This window comes from Artemia franciscana, chromosome 8, assembly GCF_032884065.1.
Source record: "Artemia franciscana chromosome 8, ASM3288406v1, whole genome shotgun sequence".
Classification (NCBI taxonomy): Eukaryota; Metazoa; Arthropoda; class Branchiopoda; order Anostraca; family Artemiidae; genus Artemia; species Artemia franciscana.
Window position 1 is genome coordinate 19011537 of NC_088870.1, and position 11652 is coordinate 19023188.

At 35.1% G+C, this 11652-nt stretch overlaps 1 protein-coding gene across 1 annotated transcript in view; it reads right to left on the reverse strand.

Moving 5' to 3' along the window:
• Positions 1 to 6856, reverse strand: part of LOC136030094 (uncharacterized) — a 59650-nt gene extending 52794 nt beyond the window's left edge. Inside the window, exon 1 of the mRNA XM_065708763.1 lies at positions 6501 to 6856. Within this exon, the coding sequence (XP_065564835.1) occupies positions 6501 to 6771 (271 nt within the window). The 5' untranslated portion in view covers positions 6772 to 6856. The remainder of the gene's footprint in view (positions 1 to 6500) is intronic.
• Between the last annotated feature and the right edge of the window lie 4796 nt (positions 6857 to 11652).

Below are 11652 nucleotides of genomic sequence, written 5' to 3' on the forward strand. Positions count from 1 at the left end.
CTGCAAGCATAACTACCTACAAATCTGTCAGCTTTACTATTCGAACAATCATGTTTTTATGTGCCAAAACACGTTTTAGGCATTATCATATGATAGGATCGTATCCAAAGGGGTCATGGCATGGAATTATAATGCTACGACAGAACATTCTTTGTGTTCATTTTAGTAGCATTGTACTTAAATGTTCTTTTCCTTCAGAGAAAGGTGCATTTTAAGCACCTATTGGTACTAGACCTATTTATGGACCATTTTTGCTGATAACATTTGTTGTCAGCGCTTTTGACCAGCATTTTCCAAGATGACCCATCAGCAAAAAACACAACTTTGGTCCAACGTTCTACTTACTACAAAAGCTGTAAAATATCGAAATACAGTATGAAGAAACACTGACAGGAAATTCGTTTTGTAATAAGATTAAACAAAAAAAAAACAAGTTTTTTTTTAAAATAAAAGTAAGGAGCGACATTAAAACTTAAAACGAACTGAAATTACACCGTATATGAAAGGCGCTTTTCCTCCTCAACGCCCCGCTCTTTACACTAAAGTTTGGCTCTTTCTCTTAACTCTACATTTGAAAACAGTAAAAAACTTAAAGAGCGTAATCAGCATAAGGAGCAGGGCGTTGAGGAGGAAAAGTCCTTTCATATACGGAGTAATTTCTGTTAGTTTTAAGTTTTAATGTCGCTCCTTACTTTTATTTTTAAAAAATTGTTTTTTTTTAGTTTCTGGAAGTTTTTGAATTAATGCATGTTTTGATTTTGGCTCTCCGCACATAAATAATTAAAACGAAATTTGGATATTAGTTTTTTGGGGCTAAATGGCTTTTTCATAGTTTTAATCGGAAGATTTTGAGAAAAAAGGAGTGAGGGAGGTGGCCTAGTTGCCCTCCAATTTTTTTATTACTTAAAAATGCAACTATAACTTTTATTTTTTTACGAAAATTTTCATAAGTAAAAAATATACGTAACTTACGTAGCGAACTTCTATACTCGTATGTTTTTATTCCGTATGTGAGGGGGCTCACCCCTCGTCGGTACCTTGCTCTTTACACTAAAGCTTAAATTTTGTTCCAATTCCTTAAGAATGACCCCTGAATCACAAAGGCCGTAGAATAAATAGTTTAAATTACTAAAAATACTTTAGCGTAAAGAGCGAGGTATCACGAGGAGGTAACCCCCTCATACGCATAATAATTTCTGTCCGTTTTAAGTTTTAATGCTGCTCCTCACTTTCAGTAGAACAAACTTTTCATATTTATTTTTTCTGCTAGAAAATCCTGCTCCCCCTCCATTGAATGTCTCTTCCCCCATGAGAAATTCCTCTGTGGAAAGATCCTCCCATGTAACCCCCCCCCCAACTCTCCCCCCAAACCAAAAAAATCCCCCTGAAAACGTCTTCACACTCCCCAGTAACCATTACTATATGTAAACACAGGTCAAAGTTTGTCATTTGCAGCCCCTCCCACGGGGGCTGCGGGGGAGTAAGTCGTCCCCAAAGACATAGTTATTAGGTTTTTCGACTATGGTGAATAAAATGGCTATCTCAGAATTTTAAGCCGGTGACTTTGGGGGAAAATGAGCGTGGGAGGGGGCCTAGGTGCCGTCCAATTTTTTGGTCACTTAAAAGGGGCACTAAAACTTTTAATTTCCGTTAGAATGAACCCCTTCGCGTCATTCTAGGACCACTGAGTCGATACGATCACCCCTGGGAAAAAGAAAAAAAACAAAAACAAAAAAACAAATAAACACGCATCCGTGATTTGTCTTCTGGCAAAAAAAAATGCGAAATTCAACATTTTTGTAGATAGAGGCTTGAAACTTCTACAATACGGTTTTCTGATACGCTGAATCTTATGGTGTGATTTTCGTTAAGATCGTATGACTTTTAGGGGGTGTTTCCCCTATTTTCTAAAATGAGGCAAATATTCTCAGGCTCGTAACTTTTGATGGGTAAGACTAATCTTGATTATACTTATATATTTAAAATCAGCATTAAAATGCAATTCTTTTGATGTAACTATTGGTATCAAAATTCCTTTTTTTATAGTTTCAGTTACTATTGGACCGGGTCTCTCCTTATTACAGTTCGTTACCACGATTTGTTTGATGACTCATCAGCAAAAACTTTGACTCTGGTCAGACTTTCTATTTACTACAAAAAGCTGCTAAATATCGGAATACAGTATGAAAAAATAATGGCAGGAAATTCAAACCATATCTCCACTGTTCGGTTTATATTAAAAAAAAAAAACTTTGAAGCTTTACAACAGCTAGAGGCGTAGCCTCAGCATTTTTTATTGGGGGCATAACAGGGATCCGTATCCGAAGAGTCAAGGGACCAGGGCTATATAATAATTTTTCTCCAAATTATTGGGGGGAGCAACTACCCCCCTTGCCCCCTCCCAAACGACGCCACTAACAACAGCTACTGACGGTAAGTTCGTGATACAACCAGGAAAATGGCAAAAATGTCATAAGTAAGCGTTAAAAATTTGGAAACTCGGTTTTTCCATAATGGCTATTTAACAAACTACAAAAAAATGATATAAAAAAATAACAGGAAAAAATAAGGAAATTATGAAAAACATCAAAGTAATAAGATTTTAGATTGAAATTATTGGACAAAAGGGCTCACCGCGTACGAAACTGTTCTCAGCCCTTTGGTAAAGCAATTATGTGAAAAAGGTCTATAGGTGGGTAAGTTGACATTTCACCAGCAGGTAAGAAGTGCATCGTCATGAGCTGCAGGAGACCGCCAATACGCAAAAACATCCATGTCATTTACTATGATCTTTACTCCATCCCAATCTTAGAAATGCCAAGGAAGCCAGACCGTACCCAGTGGGGGGGAAGATTACACGGTTTGACCCCCCTCCAAAATTTTTGCCCGACTCTTAAAAATTTAACAAAAATGCATGTAAACAAATTTGTGATGCTATTTTTAAAGTTCTTTCCCCCCCCATAAAAAAACCTGGATGCGCCGTCGCAAGGAAGCAAATGTTTTCGTTCCTGAATGGATAATTTTTGCCTTGGCTTATAAATACGCAAATGATGTCATTAGAAGCTTACCAGTAAAAAGGGGACCCCCATCCTCGAGATTTGACAGAAGATCCCCTCTGAATAACCTAAAATACACTGAAAGCGACATGTAATTTAACATGATCGTGAAGATTCCAGCGCTTAAAGAGCTAAAAGCCTCCTTATATATCAGATTCAAACAACCGTACCTTCAAATAGACGTAGTCCGAACCATTCGGCTAACAGTTATGGAGAACGTCTATGAGAAAGCTACAACACCAACCCTAACTTATTGACAAAAAGAGATAAAAATGGAAACCAGCTCTAAAAAGTAAATATTGTATTGTCTTTTGATACAAAACACTTTTTACTTTAAGTAGGCAGTGTTTCAGGTAACTTATATGAATAGAAAACGTTTCACCTCACTTTAATGTTTCAACTGTGCCCTTCAATGTATTACTGGACTACCACTTTGCTTCATCAAAACCTTATCATTTTTGGATGAGAATCTCAAGCTTTAGCATTGCACAAATGCTAGATCAAATACGAGTTCCAACTAACATATTCTAAATGAATCCGACTTAAAGATGAAGAAATTGCAATATGTCCTTTATGGACGAGGCATCACGAAATAGGCGACTAGCACATTCATGCCCCATAAAACAAATAAATGGATTGTTATGTTCTTTTGACTACGGAACCCCATAGCAGAAGAATTACTAAGTTGTGGATCCCTATAAAACACGATCAATTTAAGAATGACTGTGGGAGATGTTAAATCTTAAAATTATGAGTTATTTCCCCAAACGCTAATTCTGCTTTCTAAAATAGGTTGATTTGGGTAATATTTCAAGCAAATAAAATAAGTGAGAAAGAAATATGTTTTGTGAACGATTGGATGATTCATGGAATGAGAAATGCGAATATATAAAAAAAATTCTAAGTGATGGCATGGGCACCAATTTCGTACTTCCTAGGGGAAATTAATTTGTCTGATTTTTAGCAGCGTTTCTAACGAAACAATTAAATATAATATAAAACAACAATTAAAGATTGCCTCTACAGTTTAACTATGGCAGTTCCAGAAAGAAAAAACATTCAAAGGCTTATCAAGAGTCTAACAGAAGAGAGGTGGAGCATTTGTTGCGGAAAATCAGAGTAAAAATATACAAGAAAACAAAATTTAAGTCCTCCCTACTTCTTCAAGTAATGTATTTGGCTGAAGCCACTGCTAGTTATAATCCTTTGCGGTATTTTAGCGCGCGAAATTTAACTAAAGCCCGACGGTACTCACTTTTAGGCCATAATTACAATAATCGAAAATTTCATACAATGAAACTACATAGTAAAATGAAGCAATAGCAGCTATCAAAGAGTTACCAAGAAAAATCAATTAAATTCCCATATAAATACTGTTATTTAAAAAAGAGGTGACTATTATGGACCTTTTTTCATTTTAGAAGCGAAAATATTTTCATGCAAAGAAAAATAAATTAAGTGCACAATTGTAGATTTAGACACAACAAGCATCTACAAAGGGTAAGGACATGGCTTTGGCCCTGTTTTCCCCCGAAATCTTAAGAGTTTTCCTAAAATTCCATTATTTTGCAAATAATTTACCTGTTTTTCAAATTCTACCCTTTTCTTAAGATGTTGCTCGCCCCAAATATAAATCCAGCGTACATGCTCAGAGTGTATATAATTATATTTAGTTAATGGATCACATTTATGTTAATCACAATTAATTTGACAGGACGATGTATCGTTTAATTAATCTAATCTTTAGAAGTTGTCAATTAATTTAACTGTTATAATCCATATTGCGCAATTATTTGCAGTTATCTAAACGTGAAAGCTCACATCTAACCTCGAAAGCAGTTTGAACTTCACTTTTTAATATTTGCACTTGCATCGTACTCTGCTAGGCAAACCCTTTTACCCCATCCCCTGTCTACGGATATACTCCTGCCTCATCATCATTTGAAAATAGAATTAGATTAATGCTTGGATTGCCTCAAGATCAAATACAATATGGATACATATATATATATATATATATATATATATATATATATATATATATATATATATATATATATATAAGCATCCAGGTTTTGCCTGAAATGTCGTAAGTAAAGAATTTTTTCCATAGTAAGGGAATCGCATGTTTATACGAGTTACATGCTTTCACACTAAGCCATTTCGTATGAATGTTTTAATTGTTTTTATTCGTTTTCAATTTATTTGATGTTAACTGGCTGCTTAGAAAGAGGTTTACAAAACATTTTTCTGTCAATTACACAACTAGTAAAAAATAACCTCTAACCCTTGTGATTTCAAGATGGACACATTTTAGCTAAGTATGGCACATTTTTGGATGCTCAGGGGACACATTCATAGACTGAAAAATTGGCAACCATGTCTGACTGGCCTTTGAAAAAATTCGAATCTAAATAATTTTCCAACTCATTGCATTTACTTTCGCCTTGGATCCATTAGCGTGGCTAAGAGGACATTTTGGGGAGGGGGATGAGAATTCTAGCATTCTTCAAGATAGAATCCTAGCTATGCCAGTACCTCAGTTTAAACAATAATATTTTGCAAGAGCTATTTTCATGCGACACAATTGATTATAAGTCCTGGGTTGAGAGTGATCGCCTCCCTTGAGATAAAAAATAGATTGACGAAACAATATTTACCAGAAAAAGAGTAACTTCTATAGGATATGCGTAAAGGAAGGAATTATTTTCAAACTAGGCTAGTCCTAACCTCCAAGGAAGTATTTCTTCTGACGATATAGCCCAGTACAATTCCTCGTTTTCTTTTGTTATGCTTTGCATAAGATGATCAGACGCCAAAAAAATATGCAGATTCAGCAAAAACAACAACAGTACGAAAGAGTGTAAGATAAATTTAGGATCAACTTAAAAATTACCTGATAAGTGTATTCAACCAAAATCTTTTCTTAATATATCCGTTTTTAATATATAAAAACGGTGTAAGTATAGTTTATGTCCATTGGTGAACTAGTTTATGCTAGTGAACAAATTATGTTATATGTATTCTAGGTTTTGTCCACTTGTGGACTAAACCTAGAATGCTCCCAGTAATGAAGGAAGAATTTTGTTATTCTATTGTTTAGTTCAGAAGAGGACATTAAACTGTTACCAAATAGACTTATCTACAATGGTATCGACATCCAAAGGCTCTAAACTCACCGCAGATCCATCGGAGCCAGGGGAACCCTGGCCCCCAAGATTTTTCTGGTGCCCTCATTCTTTCCATTTTTCTATTTTTACTCTGTTTTAAATAAATCTGTCAATTTGGTCAATAATTGGCGCCCTTGTCACATTGCCCCCCAAAGATTTTGCCTATTGGCACCCTTTTCACATTGTCATCCCCCAAAAAATGTTCTCGATCCGCCCCTGATAAAACTAGTATAGAATGTAGAAAAATCTAGAGTTGCGACAATACAAAACTTACCAGTGTTAGATAATAAAGATCCAGTAAAGTTAGAATTAATCCAATCACACATAATACACCGTTCTTCATCATCAACATTGTCTAATTTTAAACCTTCTTGAACAAGTTCGGACATAAACGGTGGGGCCGGTGGAGGAGGGACAAAAGAAGGGAAAGCCTCACAAAACTCAAAGCTATCACAGGCCATCGGTTCCTCCCAGCCGTTCTCTTCTACTAAATCTATAACATCTGCATCATTCCACCAATTATCATCTTCAACATATTGTTCCATCTCATCACACCTATTTCAGACAGGTATCTCTGCTTCCACAAATGTTTCAGCCGCGATGTTCCGCTATTGACTGAAGACATATCTGCTTGAAGCAGAGGTACGGTACCGAGTTTGGCAGAATCTGCGCAAAGGTAGCTTTGTAATGGAAAAAGACAGCAATATCTTGTGCAAAGAAATCTGATATAAGATACCCATCAAATTAACCTCTCGTTGTTCAATGTACACCCAAAGAGCAAATAAAGTGTATAATAAAGTCATATCACCAACCATACTATATAAAAAGAATGGTAGGGAGAAAAGTCATCAACAATTTGGAGATTCATTTTGTCTACTTTACAAGTTGGTAGATATGAAGTCAGTGTAATCACAAAAAATGCAATTAATTTTGTCAGGAGCGAATGATTAAAAAAAGTGCTATAGAAGCCTGGAATTGGGGCTATTGAGAAGGAAGCATGTTAAGAAAACAATTCTTAATTCCTAATATGCAAAAAAAAATACAGTTAACACATTTTGAATGGGCTTCCACTATACTTTACCCCCAACCCCCCTAATGTACAAATATACAGTACAAATTATGTATTTCTCGTGTATTTTCCGTTTCTTGATTTCGTCAGTGTTGCTTCAATTTACGACTACACGGGTTGAAAGAATAGCGCATGGAAAAATACATGGGAAATTTATAATTCGGGTTATATATTTGTATATTGGGAGGGGAGTGTAATTTATGAGACTATAATTAAGTATATTCAAAACTTATTAACTATAGTTTTTCTGTATGTTATTAAGTAAGAATTGCTTTCTTAACATGTTTCCTTCTCAATAGCCTCAATTATAGGCTTCTACCAGAAGCACTAGTATATTTTTGGATTTCTGTATAACATGTTTCAGATAATGATATAAAAATTGACTGACCAATATCTCTCCTCAGTCAACTATCCTACAATTATAATCTTTTCGACAAATTGAAATTTCCTCAAGTAAACTGAAGAATTTTACTTACAATGTAGACTTGACGAAACTTCAAGTAAGAAGGTTCCTGGAGACTTTTTCCTCCCCTCATTCTAAAAAGAGAGTCAGTAGATTAATCAAGATAAGTGGTATAAAATGAAAAATGCAAAAATAAGCAGCATATGAATACGAAATTTTTACCATATTAACTATTTTTTATCCTCTGTTCTTTTTATAGTAAATCTTTGACTCAGATAAAACAATATGTTTGATTATATGAGTACATCAACATATTTTTCTAGATTGATTTGATTAATTTATATAATCACTGGTGTTTTTAGGCTTTTGAAATCCGCTTAGAATTGGGCTACCTTATGACTAAATATAGCGAAAAATGCATATTTTTAGAAAATATGAAACTCACGAGAATTGGGTGCAAGTGATTGTTACAAATATAAGCAGGGGGAAAGTAAAAAAAAAAAAACAGTGACAAACCTACAGGAGACCACAAATGTTAATTTCTGGTGATTTTAGTTTTTCATAGATTGCAATTGTCACGACCAAATCATATCTCACTTGAATGGTATTTAATAATACAAAGAAATCACGCGTCTTATTTGCATACAGTGCATAAAAAGGGGCTTAGGGTTGTATGTCTTGTTCACTAAGGATTGTAGGATAGACATAGACACATGGGTGTACGACTGGAAGCAAGGAAGTCAACCTAAATGTAAAACTATTGTCTTGTGGATGCAGATTCTGTTGAAAGGCTGGACAGAAGGTAAGGTCACAGGTGTAGAAGTTCTGTATGGGTACGACAACGGACTGTAGTCCTTGTTCTAGATTAAATAAAAAAAAACTTTTCAACTGAAAGTAAGGAGCAACATTAAAAACTAAAACGAACAGAAACTATGACGTATATGGGGGGTTTGCTCCCTCCTCAGTACCTCACTCTTTCCGCTAAAGTTTGACTTTTTGTTCTAATTATTAAAGAATAACTCCTGATATACAACAACCGTTTAATTAGAATAATAAACTTTTTACAAATTCAAAAAACATTTTAGTGTAAAGAGTGAGGTACTGAGGAGGGGGCAACCCCTCATATGCGTAATAATTTCTGTTCGTTTTAAGTCTCAATGTTGCTTCTTACTTTCATTTCAAAAAACATTGTTTTTATTTAATGTATGATAGTTTTTCATTAATACTGGGAAATCCAGCTATTGCTCCCATGAAAAATTCCCCTCCCCCTCGAAAAGTACTCTTTGGAAAGATCCTCCCTCGTGAGAACCCCCACCAGAAAATCCCCTCCCCCGAAAACATCTGTATACTTCCTAATAGCCAATACTATATGTAAGCAATGGACAAACTTGATAATTTGCAGCCCTTCCCATGGGGGCTATGGGGTCAAGCCATCTACAAAAACATCGTTATTAGATCTTTCGACCATGTTGAAGGAAATAGCTGTCTCGAAATTTTGATCAGACAATTTTGAATAAAAAGGAGCTGTGGGAGGAGGGCTAGCTGCCCTCCGATATACTTGGTCATTTAAAAAGGGCACTAATTCTTTTGATTTCCGGTCAAATAAGTCCTCTTCCGATCTTCTAGGATCACTGGTCTGATTTGATCAACCACGGGAAAAGTAAAAATAAAAAAAAAAATTTATAAACCCGTATCCGTGATCTTGCTTCTGGCAAAAAATTCCAAATTCCACACTTTTATAGATAGGAGCTTGAAACCTCTACCGTAGGGTTCTCTAATATTCGAAATCTCATGGTGTAGTTTTGATTAAGATCACTTGATTTATTAGAGATGTTTTCCCCCTTTTTCAAAAATTAGTAAAATTTTCTCAGGCTCGTAACTTTTGATGGGTAACATTAAACTTCATTGATTTTATATATTTCAAATAAGCATCAGAATTTGAATCTTTTGATGTACCTATTATTATTAAGACCGTTACTATTGAGCCGCATCGCTCCTTACTTACAGTTTGTTACCACGGACTGTTTGTTTAAATAAGAAACAAGTTTGTTAACCAAAAGTAAGGAACAGTATTCAAACTTAAAATGAAAAGAAATTATTACCTATATGAAGTAGGTTGCCCGCTCTGCTACACTTTGCCCTTTACGCTATTAAACAAAAAAAAAGTTTTTTTTTTTAAATGAAAGCAAGGAGCGACATTAAAATTTAAAACAAACAGAAATTACTCCGTATATGAAAGGGGTATTTCCTCCTCAACGCCCTGCTTTTTACGCTAAAGTTTGACTCTTTCTCTTAACTCTACATTTTAAAACAGTAAATTGTCCCAGTAAATTGTTTCTTAAGGTAACATTTCATTGTTAGATTATGATACTTCAAGGCAGTTCATGCAAACTTGGCAATATATGGCTTCCCCATGGTATCCTTGTGACCCACGTTACTAATTCTAAGGCATTTTCAGACATTTTCTTGATAAAAATAATGTTTTAACACCATTGTTGTGTTTTCGAATTGGTCTGTGTTTTCGCAAGCCAAACCCTTCGTGATGCCCCATGGCAGTTCACGTCATCGCGGCATTTTTTGTCTGGCCCGTTGCACCATTTTGAACCTTTCATGAAAACTGCCCCTTTCTAACCAGGGCTAAGCATCCCTGATGGTGTGACACATAATGGTTGTACTGTTGTATGTTAAGATCAAACAGTTCGTGGTAACGAACTGTAGTAAGGAGCGACCCGGCTCAATAGTAACCAAAATGGAATTTTGGCTATCAAATAGCTACATCAAAAGAATCGCATTTTAATGCTGATTTTAAATATATTTGTACTAAAAGAGCAGGAGATCCAGTTATGGCAGGCTGGTTGGACCGCTGCAGCGTCTCTAGGTGTGTACGTGTAGGTCAAAGAGGTATAGGGAGAGGGATACTATTTTAAAGTAGGACTTCAGGGGGAGGATATAAGGCATTTCAATAAGGGGTAATTTTATGCCTTTCGGTGAAAGAAGGAAGTATTTGGAGAGGTTTAGGTCAAAGAGGGGCCCGTATTTTTGCCCGATGTGCGGAAAAAATGAGGAATCAAAGCACTTTATATGCAATTATAAGGTGTTAAAGGATTTGAGGGTAGAAAGTTTTGGAGGTCAGATAAAAAAGAAAGATTGGATGGCCGAAATTTTAAAAAGTAAGTGTAAAGAGGATATTAAGAATGTTGGGAGGCACGCACGTGTAGCCATGTTGCACAGAGAAAGATGTTTGGAGGTTGGACGATAGGTGGGACAAGAAAAGAATGTTGAAAGTTAATTTATATGGTGTGCTTGAAGCATTTTCTTTTTTCTTTTTTTCAAGCCATGATCCAAGTAGCTTTAAAATATTTAAAATATATCGATCTTGTGTCTGACATTTTGTGTAATTATGTGAGTTTTATGGGATTATTTGCCTTTTTTGTTTTCTTTTTGCAATTTTTATGCTTTTTCATAGTTATTATTATACACCCTTTTATGTGAGTTAGTATCATGGGGTATTATTTTGTATTATTTGTTATTTTTTGCCATGCTAAGTGGCTTTTGTTGCAATAAATATCTATCTATCTATCTATATTTGAATCATAGAAACGTGATCTCTTAGCATTTACTATATATTTATTACAAAAAAATGGAATTAAAAGTGTAAAGTTCTACTAATAGTAATACTAAAGCGGACTCACTTGCTTCTTTTCTCATTTATTTGTTTTAACCAGGGCTATTTTTTTTTCAAAACATAGCAATGCCCAAGCAGAATTGCTTTGTTTCTTTTCTCGTTCTAATGTTCCAATCTAGGTTATTTGACTTTTTTTTCTTTTTTTGAAACAGCAATGCCTAAATGGATTCGCTTTATTTCTGTTCTAGGGCTATTTCTGATGATAAAGAAGATTATGCCATAGTGAAGTGAAGTGGCGTTTTACGCCATTTGTGACACCAAACTACGAT